Raw genomic sequence first — 19768 nt, 5'->3', positions numbered from 1 at the left:
TCCTTGTGCCTCTACTTCTTTATATAGAGATCTGAGAAAGTCCATTGCTGAGAACATTGCACTTGCCCGAAAGAAACTTCACTGCCAGCTTGCATGTGAAATGATATTAAAAAGGGCAACTTGTACTTCCACCACATGTTTTCACCACATGTCTCCATCACTTGCAATAAACTAATAATTAATAGAAGCAAGTTGGCTTCTTTCACATGTCCACAGTCCTTTGCAGGAATGTTTGTGTGTGTCTTTCCATCCACTTGCAATGAAAAAGTATGCATTTGTCTTGATTAAACAAATATATTGGCAAACCTCCACCACCCAAATAAAAGGGAAAAACAATATTATAATGTCAAACTACCCCACTTGCAGCTAAATATCTTTCAAAGTTAACTTTCTTGCACAATAATCTTTGAAATACCATATTTAGCCCGAATGACCTAAATGAGTAAAAATTGGTATATTTTAGGTGCAAACAGCCCCGTTATAGTTTTGTACTTTTGCTAATAAATTTGCCGATGATATGCATGCGCGTAAACGTGTACTATACACACATACGCATGTATTTTCAATAGTATTTTAGTTTGTTGCGCATGTCAACCCTTTAAAAACTTTTTTAAGATGTTAATGTAAGTCCCCAATAAAAGCACGTCTTCACATTCCATTTTCCATATGGCAACACCAACATTCCTAAGGTTGTTGCTTCTTCAGTCCCAACAAGCATTTCATGGGAAATAACCGACACAAAGCATTTCATTGAAAACAAGATATTGTTTTAATTCATTCTTCTCTGTTTCTTCCTCTCCCTCCCATCACCGTTCTTCATCCATCACTTTTCTCATATATATATATATATAGACACACACTTCCTATATCTCAAGCAAAAATCTGAAAAAATTAATACTGAACAAAATTGTCATCAAATGGTAAGTATTTAAGTTGTTTTCACTTCCAATATTTTGTTTTCATTCACTCTTCTTTATTTCTTCCCCTTCCTTCCACCACCTTTCTTACTTTTCCTCATATCTCAAGCGCAAAAAGTAAAATTAAAAACTAAAAACTAAATAGTTATCAAACAGACCCTTAAATTGCAACATAAGTACTCAGTTAACAACAAGCAATCGCTGACAAAAACAGCTAAGATTGCGATGAGTTACCAACTTACATCCTTCTTTTAAAGGCCGAGAACATGATAGTTCAAATTTGTTGCATGATCATCTAAATTGATTTAGTTGGTTTGCTAATAATTGCGGGACTTATAATTTAGAGACATGGGTAAGATTGCAAAATAACTAGAACCTCCTACTGATTGATGTATCAGCACCTTGTGGCTTTCTCCAGCCACCTTCAGCAGTCCTCTCAAATATGCGTGGCTGCTTCATGGGAAAGGTTTCTCTCCAATCTGGGTGTTTAATTAGGTAGTCCCATTGCCTGAATCAAGATTACCAAATTTAGTTAAAGCAATATCCGGAAATTAACATTATTCTATGGGATGAACATCATCCTATTTCTAGGAATTGCAATGTATACGAGTCTTGACCGATAGATTATGATTACACGGGCCAGAAACAAGAAAAACTTCAATGCATCTACTTGTGATCAACTTGCTGTGCAGTTCCTGTCAATCTTTTATTCTCTCTTCTTTTATCATGGGAAAATATCCTCTTTTCTTTCTTTATATTCAAATTCTTTTTCTGCATGTGTGTGATCACTGAGAACTTTAAGACGGGTCTACTTTCGATTGTGCATACCTTCTCATATTCTCCACAAAATCTGGGTTCTCAGCTGAGGGTGAAGTAGAACACATGAGGAGGATTTCTGAATCAGAGTAGTGTTGTAATGACAAAGCAAAATGTAACTGCTGCAGTGTCCTGCATGAATAGAAACGATATATGTGAGGTCAATGTTGCTGGCAAAGTTGAGCACGACTTTAAGAGAAGCAAAGATATGTTGCAGAGTAATTAAAAGTTGAAGGCATAATCGATGAAGTAACTCTTACCAGCAACATGGAGCTATCTTGAAATGATCAGTTTGAGTATCATATGTTTCTAGTAACTTTCCTTTCCAACTAGAGTCCTCATATGATACAGAAACTCGAATTCTCCTGACAACTTCATCAGGGCATCTTGAGGTTTTGTCAAAGATAGCTGGGGTAATAGATCCGGTGGAAGTTCCTATCTGAAATAGTGAAAAATATCTACAATGTGAAGGATTTAACAGAAGTTTCACTCACACACATTACACAACATTATAAACTTCACAGGTGAGCACACAAAAAATGGGAAGGTTTATCTCATTTTAAACTGACTTAAATGAACATAAGCCATACAACAAATTGATATTTAATTCACGGAGTTGAAGCTAACCATGAAACCGTTGAAGTTTGGGTACGCATTTCCCTCGGGATCCCTTCTAGTGTTATGCCCAAGAATGCATAGAGTACGTATATGGAATTTCTCCGGTCTCTTCCATAAAGTTTCAACAATTTTGGCACCTAAAGGGAAGGAATAACCATCCAAGTTTTCCTGACTTTCTGATCCAGTGTTGTAGTTACCATGCTGCACACAAAGTTCAATATTTTTCAGCTTGAAGTATCCTGTTTCTGAGTAGATAACTACACCTCTGGAAAATCAATAACAAAGTAGAGGATCCTGGAGCAAACATTAGTTGAAACATCTTCAAATCCACCAACTAGATGCACCTGCATTTTGTGAACATGAAATATTCCTTTATTTATGCTAGATTCTATGAGTCAATAAAAAGCATATAACCATTTAAGTCACAAAATCATTTTGGTTAGGAATAGTACATCTAACTCCATATCCGTGTTATGGTCAACAAGAAGTGACAACATTTGGGATAAACCCGTGTCCACAATGTTTGGAGAATCCATATGAGCAACTGAGGTCCTACAGTTTGAAAACAGAATGAGAAACAACAGTACTAGAGCACCAAAAGTTTCCTAACTTTAATCGCCAAATGGAATGGTAGATGACATGACAATGTCTTACTTGTTACAATGATAAGAGATCTAGAACCAGTCATATTTACCACTTCAATTGGAGTCCAAATTTTGGTGTTTGTTTTGGCCTCTATGGCATTTCTTGTTGAAAAAGTAGAACCAAATATGAAATTACTATTTGAAAACTGGTATGATCTAAACAATTATATCCCCAATAAATCCGTTTCTTACATTCCATTTCTCGGATTCCAGATGGCCACACCGATACAGGTTGTTGCTTCATCAGTTCCAACAAACTTTTAACGAGGAAGACCAAGAAGAAAAAATTGAAGTTAGCAAAGGAATAATTAGTAGTACTCTTGCTACTAAAACTACAATTGCAATGAAAGTGATCAGTTAATAGCTAGCAACCATTTCAGAAAAACCATCAACAATTACAATGACACTAGCTTTCATCCATCTCTTTAAGGCAGAAAATATGATAACTTTAAGAACTATAAAGATGCCATGAATAAATCATGAGATGACTTCCATTTTGCACAAGATAATAAGGAAGGCTATACTCGTAGCCATCAACCCATGTACTTTTTATTTTAGTTCACCATGCAGTCTCTATGTTATGTTGCACATTGCAACACAAGGATGCCTGAATTAAAGCTGAAAAGAGTAGCAGGACAGCTTTCAGCATGCAGGACTATCAAATGCCACTTTCCTCAAATGAAGGCCTTCAACATGCATAAGGTTCTTGGCCACCATGTTTCCACTAACAGTAGTTACTACAAAGTTCATATGGACAAGATGCTAACCCTTTTCTTTGAGTTCAATAGGCCTTTGAAATATAGCATGTTAACACTAGAAGAATGGTTCAATGGTTGTACTGGCATCATATACTAATAAGTGAACTAAGTAAAGAAAGGTTAAACTGATGTCTCTCCGCTGTATATGTGCAAGAAAAAGTTCATGCCACATGTTGACGAGTGTTTGCCTAAAGGAATAGTGAAAGACATACATCCACCAATGCCGGATCAACAGTTGCATATTCTCTCTGGAACAAATAAACCCATTTACTACGTGGCGATGTGTCCAGAACTGACTCTTCACGTACAGAGAATCTCCTCTCCGGGATAGCTTTGAACGAATTTGAGGCTTCTACCAAAGCAGGGTGTTCCAGTAGAGCAACCAGAGTATCCCGTCCCTGTTCACGAGCACAAGCTTGAAGTTCTATTATAAATGTATTGCAAGGAGTGCAGAAATATTTTATGGAAAATGTAAAGTAGAGGAATTTGAGCAAGCAAATTATCCGTCAGAAGACAATTCCAGATTCTGTTTCTCAAAAAATGTAGTTATTTGAAGTTTCGGTATACTTTATTATTATATGTATAAATAATGTATGTAAATCTAATAAACATAAACTTCGTTAGTACTCATCTTGCAGATTAAGGTGTTGCAACAAACAAACTAGAATTTTTAATTTAAAAATTTGTTTCATAAGTAATGGCATCAGAAACTTAGAGCATTGTGGAATTTGATAAAAAGATTGTATATTGATTTTGTGATTTACAATTACAAAGATACATGTATATATACATGAAGGAAAGCAGGAGAGTCAACAACTCCGCATAGTTACAGAACCAACCATAACTTACAACGGCTATGATTGATTAACAACCATGATCGAAGACAACTAGGTAGGGTGGTAACTACAAACCGCATCAGCTGGGTAAGGTGGTAACTAGAACCGCATCAGCTAGGTAAGGTGGTAACTACAACCCATACCGTAACCATCCAATAAGCATCAAATTTAGGCATTATAAATTATAATTGCAGATGAAATGCTGGATACAAATTTGAAATATCTACTTTTCACAAATTTAAATATTTCCATTAGTATCGCCTCAAGGAAGGCAAACAGTTGGGCAACTTTATAGTTTCTACTTTACTCTTTCCCACCACATTTTTTCTCATAAACCAAACACATATATACCAATATATCTATAGAGAGAGAGAGAGAGGGGGGAGGGAGTACCTGAGGCGATGCAGAAGAGTCTGTAGAAAAGGGAAGCCCATCAACAAAGATCATGATTTCACACAAACACACACAGAGAGACTCAGAGACGGAGAGGGTTGCTGACGGACAAAGTTGGAGTCTGACGACGATGACGACCAAGACTCGAAACTTAAGCAACTCAGTGAGAAGGCCTGAAACTTTGATCTCTCTTTTTTTATTTTTATATATTTTGGTAGTGAGTGGGGTGGGTGTGGACTTGAAAGTTGCTAGTTTGGGAGTCGGCTGACTTGGGCTTTCAAACTCATACCCCGCCTATGCTTTAACTGTGTGGCCCAATGCTCTCAAGTTCTAGATTTAAAACAAACTATTTTGTATTTGATACATGCATTATTCATTAATGTGGAGAGAAAGGAGCAAGATTTTAAACGAACTTGGCACCGTTACACCCCTAAACCCTACTTCAATAAAAAATATTTATTATAGCCAAGCCAACGATGGCATCAAAATTAAAAAATGTGGATGTGGCGAAATGCTCTCATTCATCAATATCGCTTGTAAAAATAAAAGATGATCTTGAATATGATACAAAGAACACAAGTGAAGGTTTTAAAATGAAATTTATGGTTCTAAATAAGAGAAATTCCAGGGCTGGCCATATGGACTACCTCATTCCTACAACTTACACAAAAAAAAACTTCACACCCTCTTTACCTAACAATGAGTCTTGCTTGGACAACTCGTATGGAGCGAGCGAGCTGACCGAAGAGCATCTTCCTAAGTAGGAAGGACAACAAATAAAAAATAAGATTGAACATCAAATTTTTGGTTAATCAGGTGTTTAATTGCGTTTAAGATTTGGTTGTCCCCCAAAACATTATAAAAAAGCAAATAAAGTTTTACCGCAGTGGAAAAATTTTTTTTGCTTATGTACTATAAGAGACACGGGTTTCGGACAACCAATTCGGGTTCATGCCAGGGCGCTCAACCATGGAGGCAATCTATCTCTTACGAAGATTGATGGAAAGATATAGAGATGGGAAAAAGGATTTACACATGGTCTTTATAGATTTGGAAAAAGCGTATGATAGGGTCCCAAGAGACATTCTTTGGAGGATTTTAGAGAATAAAGGAGTACGAGTAGCATATATCCAAGCTATACAGGATATGTATGAAGGAGCAAAGACTGCCGTAAGAACTCATGAAGGACAAACCGAAAGCTTCCCCATAACTGTAGGATTACATCAAGGCTCATCCTTAAGTCCTTACCTTTTTGCGTTGGTAATGGATGAGTTAACAGGACATATTCAAGATGATATTCCTTGGTGTATGCTTTTCGCAGACGATATAGTGTTGATAGATGAAACTCAGGAAGGGGTAAATGCAAAGCTTAACCTTTGGAGGGAAGTGTTGGAATCTAAAGGTCTTTGCCTAAGCCGATCAAAGACAGAATATATGGAGTGCAAGTTCAGTGCAAATGGAGGCCAAAACGAGTTAGGGGTGAGGATCGGAGATCAAGAAATACCAAAGAGCGACCGTTTTCGTTACCTAGGATCTATCTTGCAAAAGAACGGAGAATTAGATGGAGATCTCAACCATAGAATACAAGCTGGATGGATGAAGTGGAAGAGTGCATCCGGCGTGTTGTGTGACTGCCGTATGCCACTGAAGCTCAAGGGAAAATTTTATAGGACGGCAATAAGGCCGGCGATGCTGTATGGCACAGAATGTTGGGCGGTGAAGCATCAACACGTACACAAAATGGGTGTAGCGGAGATGAGGATGCTTCGTTGGATGTGTGGGCACACGAGAAAGGATAAGATTAGGAATGAGGATATCCGGGGTCAAGTAGGAGTAGCCGAAATTGAAGGAAAGATGAGAGAAAATCGGTTACGGTGGTTTGGACATGTGCAAAGAAGGCCTACTGACGCTCCGATTAGAAGATGCGACTATGGGATAGAGGTTCAGGGCCGAAGGGGTAGAGGAAGACCTAGGAAAACTTTGGAAGATACCCTAAGAAAAGACTTAGAGTACTTGGATCTAACGGAGGACATGACACAGGACATAACACAATGGCGTTCTAAGATTCATATAGCCGATCCCACTCAGTGACTTGGATTTTCCAAGTCTCCAACCGAGAAGTTTTCCTTACTCGGGAAATTAAGGGAACACTACCTCAACCTACATGCTCCACTCACAAAGCTTCAACATACAAGCTTCAACAAAAGAAAATTCAAAGAATAGCATTATTACTTGATGTTAAAACTTGTGAAGCTGGCAGCTCCCACTACCGTGCTATGACCAAGCAAGGTAAAGGAATAGCATTATTACTTGATGTTAGGGAGACTCCTATATATGTCGACCTCCATCCCCAACGGACAGGCAGACCTGCAAAAATGCTCAACCATTCCTCTTATCTGAGAGGGCACTCCCAACGAAGCCTTTCGAAATATTCAGCTTTCTTTCCCCCTGATAATACCTCTGTAAACAAGCTATACTAGAGCAAGAATATCTCATATCATCAGGGTTAAAAGCAAGAGTATCCCATATCATGCTTTTTCCCTGTCTTTTCCTTTGGCCTTGTTCTTACCTGCAAGACAAGGAGAAAGAGAGCAATCAGTCAGCACTTGGAATCAAGCTTCCAGCCAGGAACTGACTGCCTGGAACCCCTTACCTGATTACTTACCTGGCATTGCTCTCGAGTACTCATCTTCAACACCTTATACTTCCAGGGAAGATCCCGCATCTGCCTGAGGAACAGATAGGGCAAGTGAGAAGGATACAAGGAAGCATGTGGAGACAAGCGTAACAGCACACGTGCCGATACATCCATTACTCTGTCAAAAGCAAAAGTATCCCATATCAGCAGGGGCGAACGTACTCTAGATTTGATGGACTTGTTTTGACCCTCAAATTCTTCAGTCGGCCTTATCTCTGGAGGAAACCAGAAAACCCTCTAGCCCAGTTCAAGAATAGGCCTGTGGAAAGTTACTTTTTCAAAAGCAAAAGTATCCCATATCATCTCTTCTCATTTTTCTTCTCTTTATCCTTCATGCTGCCTGCAAGATAGGGAGAATGTGAACAATCAGCCGGAGCTCTGATTGCTTACCTTGTCTGTCACCTCTTTCAGCAGATCCCCTAGCTCGGCGACTTGGGGGACTCCTACTACATGGTTTGTATCGCGCTTGACCAAGCCTGAAATTACAAGTAAGCTTCAAGTGACATTGATACATTACCTTGTGCATCTCCACCAGTTATAGATACCACCCCTGGATGGAGGAAGAGTACTTCCAGAGAAGATGCCACATCTACCTATGAGGCAGATAAGGAAAGTCAAGACGATACCACACTCCAGTACTTAGAAGTTTCGTGGTTACGAGATCATTCTCCCACAATATTTCCTAATGTCATTTGTACTAAATCATTCACTTGTACTCACTAAAGGAGAGCTTGAACCTATGTACTTGTGTAAACCCTTCACAATTAATGAGAACTTCTCTATTCCGTGGACGTAGCCAATATGGGTGAACCACGTACATCTTGTGTTTGCTTTCCTATCTCTATCCATTTATATACTTATCCACACTAATGACCGGAGCAATCTAGCGAAGATCACAAAAAGTGACCGTTTTCGCTACCTAGGATCTATCTTGCAAGAGAACGGAGAATTAGATGGAGATCTCAACCATAGAATACAAGCTGGATGGATGAAGTGTAAGAGTGCATCCGGCGTGTTGTGTGACCGTCGTAGGCCACTGAAGCTCAAGGGAAAATTTTATAAGACGACAATAAGGCCAGCGATGTTGTATGGCACAGAATGTTGGGCGGTGAAGCATCAACACGTACACAAAATGGGTGTAGCGGAGATGAGGATGCTTCGTGGGATGTATGGGCACACGAGAAAGGATAAGATTGGGAATGAGGATATCCGAGGTAAAGTAGGAGTAGCCAAAATTGAAGGAAATATGAGAGAAAATCGGTCCCGGTGGTTTGGACATGTGCAAAGAAGGCCTACTGACGCTCCGGTTCGAAAATGTGACTACGGGACAGAGGTTCAGGGCCGAAGGGGTAGAGGAAGACCTAGGAAAACTTTGGAAGAGACCCTAAGAAAAGACTTGATTTTGGATCTAACGGAGGACATGACACAAAACCGAGCGCAATGGCGTTCTAGGATTCATATAGCCGACCCCACTTAGTGGGAAAAGGCTTTGTTGTTGTTGTTGTTGTACTATAATGTGGTTTGATCTCTATTGATTTTTCCCCTTAACAACTAACTATTTAGACAAACTAATGCTATCAATTGTCAAAACATCGTAAAGAACATGGAAACCCTACTAAAAATAGAGAGAAAATCAAAAGAAAATTGTATTTACTTAAAGATTAAGATAAAAGGATGTTTGAGAAGTGTGAATAGTTATTATATACAAATTGTGTGTATAAAGCAGTGGGGATCTTTCTTTAACATTCAAAAATTAAAAACCAAAGCGTACCAAAATTCCCAAATTTCCCCGCCACTGCCCGCAGACACCACCATGGCCATGGATCCCAACCACACCACTGCTTCAGCCGCCACGGCCACCGCCGGAGCCGCCGCCCCCAACACACCCACGACGAGGCCCGTAAGACCCGCCGTATCATCTCCTCTTCCTCCTAATCTTTACGCAGCCCAATCCCTCCAAATTCGGACCCAATCGCCATCATCATCACCATTAGCATCAGCAGCTGCTAATCATCAGGGGGTTCTGTACCCACTCGCTTCCTCAGGCCGAGGCTTCATTACCCGGCCCATTCGCCCCGCCGCCGCTGCAGGAGGCGAACCCCCTGTCACTGTGGCCAACGCAGGAACTTCGTACCCATCTCGGCCCCATCTCAATTTCCCTCCGCAGCAGCCTATTTCTGTGCATTTGATGAGACCCAACTACAGCTTAGCACCTTCTCCTCTTCCTCCTCCTATTAGGGGCCTTCCCCTTTCTTCTGCTGCTCCTGAGGTCTCGACTTTTCTCCTCTTTTTCGTTGGTTTAATTGATCTTTCGATGGTGTGCTTTTGATTCTACATTTTTTACATAGGTATTTATTCGTAGGGCGAACTACACACAAACACATAGTAAAGTTTTACTGTTTGGTAGTATTCTTTGACTCAAAGAAGCCTTTTTTTTCTTTGCGTAACATCTTGAAAACTTGTATTGGGGTGAATTTATTACGGAAAATAAGAAAGGTTATTTAGAATAAGCAAAAAGATGGGTAGAAAGTTCTTCTTTTTCTGCCTATGTATCTATCAGTCCATAAGGGAAAATATGCTTTATCAGAAGCTTTGATTTTTAGCACTTTGAAGTATGTATTGTACATGGATTGGCGGTGTTTCCGACTTGTAATCAGAATAAAGAAGTGTTGGTGGTAATGTAGACTTTATATTTGCTTTTGCAAATGCTTGCCCAAGGTCAATAAAAAAAACTCCTCAGTGAGCAGGCTTATATGAGTCTTGTCTTAAAAGAATGTTCTACATCTTGAACAGGTCAAGTTAGGCATTCATCTTGCTTATGTTTCATTCTCTTCTGAATAATACTAGGTTCAATATTGTCGATGACATAAGAAATTAATGCAGTTAATATCTTTAGTATTTGGTAGGCAATATGAGTTTTGAGTAAACTGGCCAGCCAGAATGGGTAAACTAGATAATGGATTTAGTTTTGACATGAATATTATGCCAATCGAAACGTAGTAACTTTTTGGCCATTGAACATTCTATGCCAAACCGAATACAGGTTTTTTTTTTTTTTTTTTTTGCAATTCTTATTATTATTTTCTGTGGCTTTATTCTTATTTTGTTTTCATAAAAAGTTTTGCCTGTTGAGTCTGAATGCAAGATTTGGAGATTTATTCAGTATGTCTTCTTCCTGGTTTAGGTTGCTCCATCTTCAGTTCCTGACAGCAATGGTTTTAAAGACATGAGGTAATGTTGGATATAATGTCTCAACATTTGTTTCTTTTAATATTTTTTGCAATAAGACTATTTGTTTTTTCAAATTTTGGACTGATGTAACTTGTTCTTGATGTGCTTTCTGCAGGGATAAAAGCAAAGATGATAACTTAGCTGTCATTAGAGGTCGAAAAGTAAGAAAACACTTTGCTTTCTGATTGGCTCTGCATCTATAGATGCATTATAATATCTTGCTATTAAGACTTTCGTTAAATCTATTAATTTGCTCTAGTCGATGTCAAAGATCCCTTGGTGTGGGGGTCGTGTACTTAAATCATTGTCTAATTTATTTGGATATGCTGCATGGTTTATAACATCCATTTACAGCACTTAATTTCACTTCTATTTTAGGTCCCTTGATCATTTCATAGGTTCATTCAAGTAAGAGGAACTGATAGCTAAAAATGGAACATAATTAGTGGCAGAAATGGCTACCTCATTCTATATTGAATATATGCTTTTCAATATATTTTTAGTAGTTGGTTGAAGGCTTTGTTCTTCAAGTTTATGGTGCAATTGAATATGATAGAATGTCAGAAACAGTCTGTACTGTCATTTACTTTGTTATTCAGCCCTCTATTATTATGACTTCTTTGTTTCTATGTCTTTCAGTTTCTAGTCTCAGTTTTTTAGGTAAAGGGCATTGTGGTTGTGAATCAGCAGCTGTGCTTGGTGTGTCACATACATCACCCATATAAAACACATATCATGAATTATTTGTAATGAGAGATGACTTTAGTTGTTCTAAAGATCATTTCCCCCCCTTTATAGGAGGGATTGTTATGAGTTGATGATTAACCTTACGGTATTTAGTGATTGTGTGGATATTTTGCTTGCTTTGCCTGTTTTCTTTGACTTTTGAGGGAAAAATGTCATTCGATGTTACTCTTTCGTTTAAGTTTATATGAATGATTGATAGAGTGGATCTGTCTGATATATTTTCTTTCTTTCTTTTCCATCAGTTAAATTCCTTCCTCCCTTTCCTTCACATCAGGGAAGTTGTTTAATCATCCTTTCTGATGGTAGCATACCTGGAGTATTTCTTGATATTCATATCTACAAAATAGGATGGCAGTGTAGAATGAGCACAATAATGTGCAGGCATCTATTTAAGATTCATCTAAGGGTTGAGAGCGCCATTCTACAAACCCATATCATGTGTGCCTCTGCATGCGTGTGCATTGTGCACATCTCTACATACTTTATGTCTAGACAAAGGATAACCTTTTAGACACATGAATGTTCCATTTGTGAAAATGTAATAATGTGCTCTTGTTGTTGGGCACAGTCGACTCGGATGGATGTCTGTTGAAGGACACAAAACTTAGTTAGAAACTGCAACCCATCTTTTTGATATTTACTTCCTCCCATGGACACCCTACAATGAAGTCCAACCGTGTTGATTGCCATCAACCATATAGCTAAATTTTCAAATACATATAGTACTTATGTTGCAGTTAATCCAATGTAGTTTCAGTAAGTAGTTTTAAGGTTAACTATATATCAAAGTAATGCTAATGGCAGCAGAAACGGTAGAGAGATTAAAAAAACAAAAAAAAAAACCACAAGTACAACCTGGATTTTATCTTTTCTGAGATGAATGAATCGATCCTTCATCAAACCCTTCTGGATGTATGTAGGATAACCAGGATGCAAATTATAACTTGTCTTTAGTTCACATACTTTTTTTTGGTGTTAATTATTTGGAATTATTTTTATGCAGGTCAGGATGACAGATGGAGCTTCTCTATATGTGCACTGTCGGTCATGGATGAGGAACGGTTTTCCTGAAGAAATTCAGGTTGGCGTCATATCATAGGTTGAGATCTTGTTTTGTGTAGTATTTGATACTTTGCTTTTATCCTATAAGAATCTAGTACTCGATCTTTTTACAAGCCTAATTTGTACTCAAGTTGTTGTTTGAAAAGCCTAGATCCACAAGTGCCTTCATGTAACATTTGTTAATAATTCAAGAGTGCTGACACCCATCCCCTGGAATATCGGGTTGGAATGAGTCCAGTCTAACTCTGTGCTAATGCCTCCTGAGTGAATTATCTGGTCAGACGAAACAGTGGATATATGATACCACATCTTGTTACTACCTTTACCAGCTAGTTCATCTAGACAATTAATGTCTTAACACATTCATTAGGATAAATTGACCTACTATAATACTAGTAGTCTCACATCAGTACCATGAAAATGGTCCTCTTACAATAGAAAAAGATCATGGGCTATAATGTCGCCAGCTATTGTGCCCTGGGGAAAAATTTAGATACAACTTGTTGACATTATTATTGTTAATAATTAGACCAAACAAGATAGGAAACTGAAAGCCCATATGCATACCTGAATTTTCTAGGTTTTTTTGGCCAAACAAAAGGAGTCATCAGTAATAGAATAATTGTATTCTGCACTGATGTATTGTTTTCCTTAGCAGTTCAAACTGCACATTAATGTGGGAATATACTAATTTGATTTTTGATGCAGTACTGTTGTTACCTATTTCATTTATAATGATTTTGCCCTAATGATCTTGGAAAATTTTTACTCTGCTGGCAGCCACAATATGGTGATGCTGTAAGGTCTCTTCCGAAACCTTCACCAATACCTATGGCAAGTGCTACTCTTCCAAAGAAGGAGGGCGGTGAAGCAGAAGAAAAAGGAGATGATAACAAGGACGAGGTTGGGTTTTTATGATAACCATTATATTTGGCAGCAGTAATCATTATTTTGAATTGTTATAAATGGAAACAAAAAGTTGAGATATATGACTTCAAGAGTTTGTTTGATTCCAGCTACAAAAATTTGAGATATATGACTTCAAGAGTTTGTTTGTCAAATTGGAGGATCATAGGTTCTTCACTTGCCCCCCCCAACCTCTAGCTAGTCTTTAGGTTTTCATTTTGGTTTTTCAGAATTTTTTTTTTTGATTCTGCTTGTAGTTTTTACCTTTAAACAAGTAAGTTTTAAGCTTAGAGGGCACATAAATTAAAAAGTGAGGCTTCTATGTTTTCGAATCTGTCGATTCCTATACCTAACGATTAGATGTATAGTGCTTATAAAAAATGTACTTAGTTTCATTGTTCTTGCTTCCAGGCTGAGGAACACATTGAGCGTTTATCACCACATGATCTGTTAAAAAGACATGTCAAACGCGCCAGAAAGGTTCGAGCACGGTAAGTTTTTCACAATCTGGTTCTTACACACAGTGAGTTGACTTTCCTTTGTCACAGATAGTCATTTTAAGCCTTGAAAGCTGATTTACAAACATTAAATTTACCGTAGTTGAAGTTAATGGGTTTAATGGAATATCATATATGAATTATAATTACCATTTGCAAGATTAAGTTAGGGTATATTTGCGGTTGATTTATCTCATCCATTTTATTTTTCTGTTGAAGCTTTGATTGTGAAAAATATCTCGAAAGAGAAGTGAATTTCGGTTGCCACTAAAACTGAATCAATGGAAGTCCAAAGCTGGAGGAAAAATGGACCTTTTAATTTGAGATATTAAATTGCCCCAAGAAAATGAAAAATAAAAGAAATAGAAGAAAGACATTTTAGGGATAGCTCAAGTGGTGTGGGAGGGTGGGAAAATGGATTAGGATTAGGCCATGTCAAGAGTTCGATTCCCTCCGTTGTAACAAAAAACAAAAACAAGGGTCTAACAACCTGATATCTTATATTTTTTTAACAGGGTTATCACTCTCTAGGTAAAGATAAGTCATACACTATACCTGGGATGTTCTGTTTTCCAAAAAGCTTTGGCATTACACTTTCTGCAGATAAAACAGACTGCAGAGGTTGACTAGCTATTTGGTGTTTATTTTGTAGATTAAGAGAAGAACGCTTACAGCGAATTGCAAGGTACAAGTCTAGGCTTGCGCTTCTCCTTCCTCCCTTGGTAGAACAGTTCAGAAATGATCTAGCTTCAGGAAACTGACCCATATGTTGCTCTATCGGACCTCTTTAACATTGAGCACAATGGACTTCCTTACCAAATCAGTTTTTTTCTGGAATGATGAAAAATGTGTACGGTATTCAAGCAAGTTCGCTGTACAAATTGTACTTTGCTGTAACAGTCAACATCATTGGTGGTATGTTACGTGGGCGTGGTAGTTGATAGGAAAAAATTGTGGGAACCGAGTGAGCTACAATTTTTTGTATTTCCATGCGTTTGATTGTAAGTTGAGCGTTGTGAGCTGTTACGACACCAAAAAGTTGAGTTGTATTGTAATAATTCCTTCTCTGGTCATTTTTCGTTTATTTTCGTTAACAGATGAGCTTTTAGACATGCAACTGCAAGCAAGGGAAGTTGTCATATTTTTTGAAGGCCTCGTTCCATATTTTGAAAGAAAATTTGGAATAGTAGCCAAAAGTTGCCCCTCTCAAAATTCTAAGCCCAAAGTTGGTGTGAAAATATTACCCTGCCTTTAATGACTGAAAATTAAGAAGCTATTCTGTTATCAATCCGGATCGAGGTCACAAAAAGTAGAAAGAGAAATAACCAAGTTTTCTTACAAAATTTACATACAAAGAGCAACTTGCGGAAGCGATCGTTTATGCCTAAATATGTGGCTTTCCTTCTTCTACGAACAAACCGCAAACAATTGGTTGAATTAGAGAAAATTAAGTAAAATCTCATGCAAAATGGCAATTCCTCTTCTCTCTAATATCGAGTCATTTGTCAATAATCTCCACGAGATTCACCTTTACACATTCAAGCACAAAGTATACGAGTTATGTTAAAAAAAGATTCAAACTTAACAGATCAAACCGCTTTATTTAACATATCAACTAGATTATATTTCGTACACCAATCTTTTCTATAGACGATGCCATGTATAAAATAAAACCACACATCGATATACTTTTGCCCTCGAATAATAAACTAATATTTGGACAAGGGAATAATACTTTGACTACAGCAATGTTGCTTCTGACAGTCAAAATGCCATTCTCATGTCCAACTATTAAATTATTTTTTCACATCAGAATGTTATCCCCTGGTAGTGTAATATTGTCGCATCAACTTTTGGTTAACTTTTCCAATATTCGTATTCCACACATGGTTCAAGTTTGTGTTATTTTTCTAATCTTCCTTAAAAATAGAATCATTGGATGTCTCCTCATGAGACCTGAGGGAGCTTATAAAGGAATTATGAAAAGAAAATGCGCCTCAATTTTTTTTCTTACACATCATTGTTTAATCTTATCTATTATTTTTGTTTGCTTTTGTCAGAATAAAGAGATGTGGGAAAGATAAAGATGATACGTGGTTATCATGTGTCTATTAAAAGTTGAAATGAGGAAAAAATGGGGAGAAGAATCAGAAGAAACTAAAATTAGAAACTAGTCTTTAAATTGGTTGAAACTTGGAAAGGTGTAGGATTAAGAATTTCCTACACCACATATAAAATAAAATAGTAGGATGTTGTTCTTATCCATATCTTTTGAAATGTCAAAAGAGTTGTGGTAGGTATCTTAATCACTAATTTTACAATCACAAAACATAGAATAAACTTCTGTTTTGTTTTACGCGCGTAAATTTCTTATAAGCTTTGTGAAATAGGTGATTAATTCCCGTTATTTGCCAATAAGGACGTCGGAGATGAGTCCATGGTCAGTCTCATATTTTTATGCTTTAAACTTGCATGATTATGCATACTTCCTATCGCAATCTCACATGGTATTATTGTTTCATGCATGTCACCTGCATGTGTGATGTGCATTGGACAAGGAGAGCCAACGCATGCATGCATTCATAAACCAATATTTCTACCCAATCACTGATTCACACTTGTTTTCTGGGCTCCAATAATCACCCTGCATCTGCATGCATGATGCACGATCCATTTCTATTTTGCTTCCTTCAAAAGCCAAGGATGAATTAGAGTACGATATGATATGATTATATTAAAATTTAAACCCTAAAACCCTAAATCATATTGTCTTCTGATTCTTCTCCCTTCTCCCCACAACGACAGCTTTGCTTTTATAGGCTGGGAACACTCCCATCTCAATCTCCATCTCCATCTCCCAGCTACTACTAGTTTCCAATTTCCATCAAGTTGTAATATGCATGCCTATGCTATGATATACGATGTTAATTGATGCAACACCGCCCTCTAGAATTTTCAATTTCTTGAAATGAAATCATCAAATCCCAAAAGATAACCTTTCAAAGCATGCATGCTTCAGAAATCAAAATCCAACAATTCTTGTTTATTATATAATACACACCCCGACTTTTTCTTAATTTCTTGAATTTCTTAACTATGTTTCCTTCTTAATTCTATTTCTCTATCAATAGAAAAGTGGAAGACAAATAAACTGTTGGGGCTTCAGAAAGGGGAAAAGAGGGAGAAAATAAAGGAGAAAAAAGAAACCCAATTCTATAAATCCCATGAGGCATAACCTGAATGAAACAGAACAAACCCCCAGAAAGAAAACTATGAACCGTTAACTTTCCTAATGCTTATTTTTTCTTTCTATACATGTATATGTAATGTACATGCCCACCAAATAAATATAACCCTATTTGGAAGGAAGCTTTGGTAGTATTCATGAAGCTGCGGAAGAGGAGTGGGATTTGGGTTGAAAAAATGGATAGAAGCTGGGTCTTTTGAGAGGGAACTTAGCTGCTTGGACTTTTGTAGTACTAGTTGACTCAACTTTATTATTATTATTGTTATTAGTATTGTTGGTGGTTTTGCTGGCTGGGTTAGCGGTGGTGGCTGTGCGCTCGCAGGAAGGACACATGGTGAGGGTGGTGGCTGGTGATTGCATGGAGAATGGGTTTGAGTGATGAGTAGCCTTCAAAGCCCTCAACTCTTGTAGCTCTTTGTTTAGCCTTCTGTTCTCTTCCGTCAGTGTCTCGCAACATCTCTTTAGGAACTCACAGTCAACCTCCGTTTGCTTCAACTTTGTCCTGCACTCAATTAATTCACATCATCATATCATCCATTATTCAAGTCCCAATATTTTGCGTAAACTAATTGTCTGTCAACAAGAACTCCCTTTTAGGTAATACGATTTCTACGTTCATATACAAATACAGATGCAGATGATATAGCTAGATTAGATGTATAGATACCTTGCTCTTTTATTCTGAAACCAAACTTCAACTTGTCTTGGACGAAGACTAAGCTGTTTCGCCAGTGCCAGCTTTTGCTTCTGCGCCATTAATTAATATCATAAATAAATTAGATCTCTATATATATATATGTGTAATTAATATGTTCCTTGCGAAACAATACCTAGTTTATATATGGTCCTCATTCATGGTGCGAGACAAAGACAAAGAGTCCAATAAGAGAACATTTTCATATGTTTTGTGTCCTTAATTATATATAATTAAAACTTTACACTTACAGGATTGAGAGTATGGTGTTCTTTGAAACTTTCTTCAAGAAAAGCAGATTGTTCCTTGGAGAGCCTGAGCTTCTTTCTAGAGGTGTTAGTGTTACCATTGATGATGTCATCCTCCACCTCATCGCTGCCCACCCTGGAATTAGATGCCCTTTCTCCCTCATCATCTCCTTGTGCTTCTGCAGAGTGAGCCATCCTCTTGTAGTTGTAGACGTTGTGGTAATTATTATTCAGATCATCACCTGCACTGCCCTTGCTGTGATTATTACTGCCGATATCCATGATCTGAAACGACGACGAACCACTGTTTGTGTGCGATGACGACGCAGCAGCCACCACTTCCTCAACTCTGTTGATCACGTTCATGGACAGCACACCAGCTATTTATGCCATTAATTAATACCCAGAAACATAATTGATTAAACCCTAAAACAAAAAGATAAATTAATTAAAATGGTAATTATTAATGAATTTAATAAACTCCATCTCACCGTTTTGAATCTGATTACAAGGAGGAGTAGGCCAAAGGAGAAGATCAAGTTGAAGTGGTACATGATCATCTACATGGATATGATCACCATCATCATCATCTTGCTTTTTATCTGCTGCAGCTGCTTCATGTCTTGGAGGAGGATGAGGAGTACTAGTAGTACCAGCTGCACAGCTTGGACCGATTGATAAGCTCATACAAAACTCTGTCGTTTTGGTGGTGGTGGTGGTGTTCTGATCTGATCGCTCTGCAGGTTCCTCATGACCTCCTAAGCTCAAACAAAGCTCCATGATCTTCCAGAAAATTGAAGCCTTGGTTTCTTGAAAAAAGATTCTCTTTTTATATACAACCGCAGACTCAACCAAACACTACTCTCTCTTTTCTTCAATTTCTCCCTTTTTGTGATTTATTAATCAATTTATGAATTTTTCTTTATTGTATAATAATAATTGAGGTTGTTTGTGGGAACCAGTTTGACCGACCTTACTACTCAGTTTGGTTGACAAACACACGTGAAAGGAAGAAGGAAGAAACACGAGACTTTATTTCAAGATTTTGCAATCTTCCTCGATCGACCTCCATCCTCATTCTTCACTCAGTCGCTTAGCAGGTGACTTGGTGCCTTATAACATTTTCAAAGGACCTAATCTATTTGCTTAGTGGTCTACAAAATGTGGTGTCTCAATGAATAAGCCAAAATAGATAAACTGGATCAATAGTTGATTTTTGAATTAAAATAGTCTTTAGAAGTCATGGATTCCGATGGACTGTGATTGCTTTTATACTATATTATTGTCATAGCAAATCTAGTCTCATCTCTTAAGATTTTGATAGATTTCATTTTGGAACACCTTTGATACGATCCTTAACTATCAATGTTCTTTGACCAAAACTTTTGTGATTTTTAGTTTTTGATTGAAGTCCGTGACATTAATGTAATAATGTATTTCTATGTAGGTTATTTTA

General features: G+C 37.6%; 3 protein-coding genes across 5 annotated transcripts; 1 reads left to right on the top strand and 2 right to left on the bottom strand.

The window, feature by feature from the left end:
* Positions 1 to 1062: 1062 nt before the first annotated feature.
* LOC103409956 (protein N-terminal asparagine amidohydrolase) lies at positions 1063 to 5166 on the bottom strand. Of its 2 annotated transcripts, none has more exons than XM_029104994.2 (9): positions 4983 to 5166; positions 3966 to 4151; positions 3188 to 3252; positions 2804 to 2903; positions 2633 to 2695; positions 2361 to 2519; positions 1994 to 2172; positions 1746 to 1865; positions 1063 to 1425 (listed from the first exon to the last, which is right to left on the bottom strand). In XM_029104994.2, the coding sequence occupies exons 1-9, from the start codon at positions 5034 to 5036 to the stop codon at positions 1287 to 1289; spliced, it is 1065 nt and encodes a 354-aa protein (XP_028960827.1). In that variant the 5' UTR covers positions 5037 to 5166; the 3' UTR covers positions 1063 to 1286. The 2 variants fall into 2 exon arrangements, with proteins under 2 accessions (XP_028960827.1, XP_070680387.1); XM_070824286.1 differs by having other exon boundaries at positions 2361 to 2552; positions 2657 to 2695; positions 4983 to 5165.
* A 4116-nt stretch (positions 5167 to 9282) lies between these two features.
* LOC103438361 (uncharacterized) lies at positions 9283 to 15196 on the top strand. Of its 2 annotated transcripts, none has more exons than XR_011582529.1 (7): positions 9283 to 9949; positions 10865 to 10911; positions 11027 to 11072; positions 12662 to 12757; positions 13501 to 13623; positions 14038 to 14117; positions 14776 to 15196. XR_011582529.1 is itself a non-coding variant. In XM_008376908.4 (7 exons), the coding sequence occupies exons 1-7, from the start codon at positions 9494 to 9496 to the stop codon at positions 14882 to 14884; spliced, it is 939 nt and encodes a 312-aa protein (XP_008375130.2). In that variant the 5' UTR covers positions 9301 to 9493; the 3' UTR covers positions 14885 to 15196. The 2 variants fall into 2 exon arrangements, 1 of the variants encoding a protein (XP_008375130.2); XM_008376908.4 differs by having other exon boundaries at positions 9301 to 9949; positions 12662 to 12739.
* A 1904-nt stretch (positions 15197 to 17100) lies between these two features.
* Positions 17101 to 19300, bottom strand: LOC103438362 (homeobox-leucine zipper protein HOX11-like). Its single transcript, XM_008376909.4, has 4 exons — positions 18804 to 19300; positions 18316 to 18692; positions 18038 to 18117; positions 17101 to 17872 (listed from the first exon to the last, which is right to left on the bottom strand). The coding sequence occupies exons 1-4, from the start codon at positions 19090 to 19092 to the stop codon at positions 17506 to 17508; spliced, it is 1113 nt and encodes a 370-aa protein (XP_008375131.2). The 5' UTR covers positions 19093 to 19300; the 3' UTR covers positions 17101 to 17505.
* Positions 19301 to 19768: the final 468 nt, after the last annotated feature.

This window comes from Malus domestica, chromosome 07 (genome assembly GCF_042453785.1).
Source record: "Malus domestica chromosome 07, GDT2T_hap1".
Lineage (NCBI taxonomy): Eukaryota > Viridiplantae > Streptophyta > Magnoliopsida > Rosales > Rosaceae > Malus > Malus domestica.
Note: the sequence above shows the minus strand (reverse complement) of the source record. Positions and strands in the feature narration are given on the sequence as shown.

What these genes read in the sequence shown, in the direction of transcription:
- LOC103438362 (XM_008376909.4), bottom strand. Translation starts at nt 19,092, where the DNA reads ATGGAGCTTTGTTTGAGCTTAGGAGGTCATGAGGAACCTGCAGAGCGA. An exon ending in AACACCATACTCTCAATCCT is followed by an intron (nt 18,118 to 18,315) that starts GTAAGTGTAAAG and finishes TTAATGGCGCAG; the next exon opens with AAGCAAAAGCTGGCACTGGC. An exon ending in TTTCAGAATAAAAGAGCAAG is followed by an intron (nt 17,873 to 18,037) that starts GTATCTATACAT and finishes AATTGAGTGCAG; the next exon opens with GACAAAGTTGAAGCAAACGG.
- LOC103409956 (XM_070824286.1), bottom strand. Translation starts at nt 5,036, where the DNA reads ATGATCTTTGTTGATGGGCTTCCCTTTTCTACAGACTCTTCTGCATCG. An exon ending in TGGAATCCGAGAAATGGAAT is followed by an intron (nt 2,904 to 3,187) that starts GTAAGAAACGGA and finishes TTCAAACTGTAG; the next exon opens with GACCTCAGTTGCTCATATGG. An exon ending in AAGATAGCTCCATGTTGCTG is followed by an intron (nt 1,866 to 1,993) that starts GTAAGAGTTACT and finishes CTATTCATGCAG; the next exon opens with GACACTGCAGCAGTTACATT.
- LOC103438361 (XM_008376908.4), top strand. Translation starts at nt 9,494, where the DNA reads ATGGCCATGGATCCCAACCACACCACTGCTTCAGCCGCCACGGCCACC. An exon ending in AATGGTTTTAAAGACATGAG is followed by an intron (nt 10,912 to 11,026) that starts GTAATGTTGGAT and finishes TGCTTTCTGCAG; the next exon opens with GGATAAAAGCAAAGATGATA. An exon ending in GAGATGATAACAAGGACGAG is followed by an intron (nt 13,624 to 14,037) that starts GTTGGGTTTTTA and finishes TCTTGCTTCCAG; the next exon opens with GCTGAGGAACACATTGAGCG.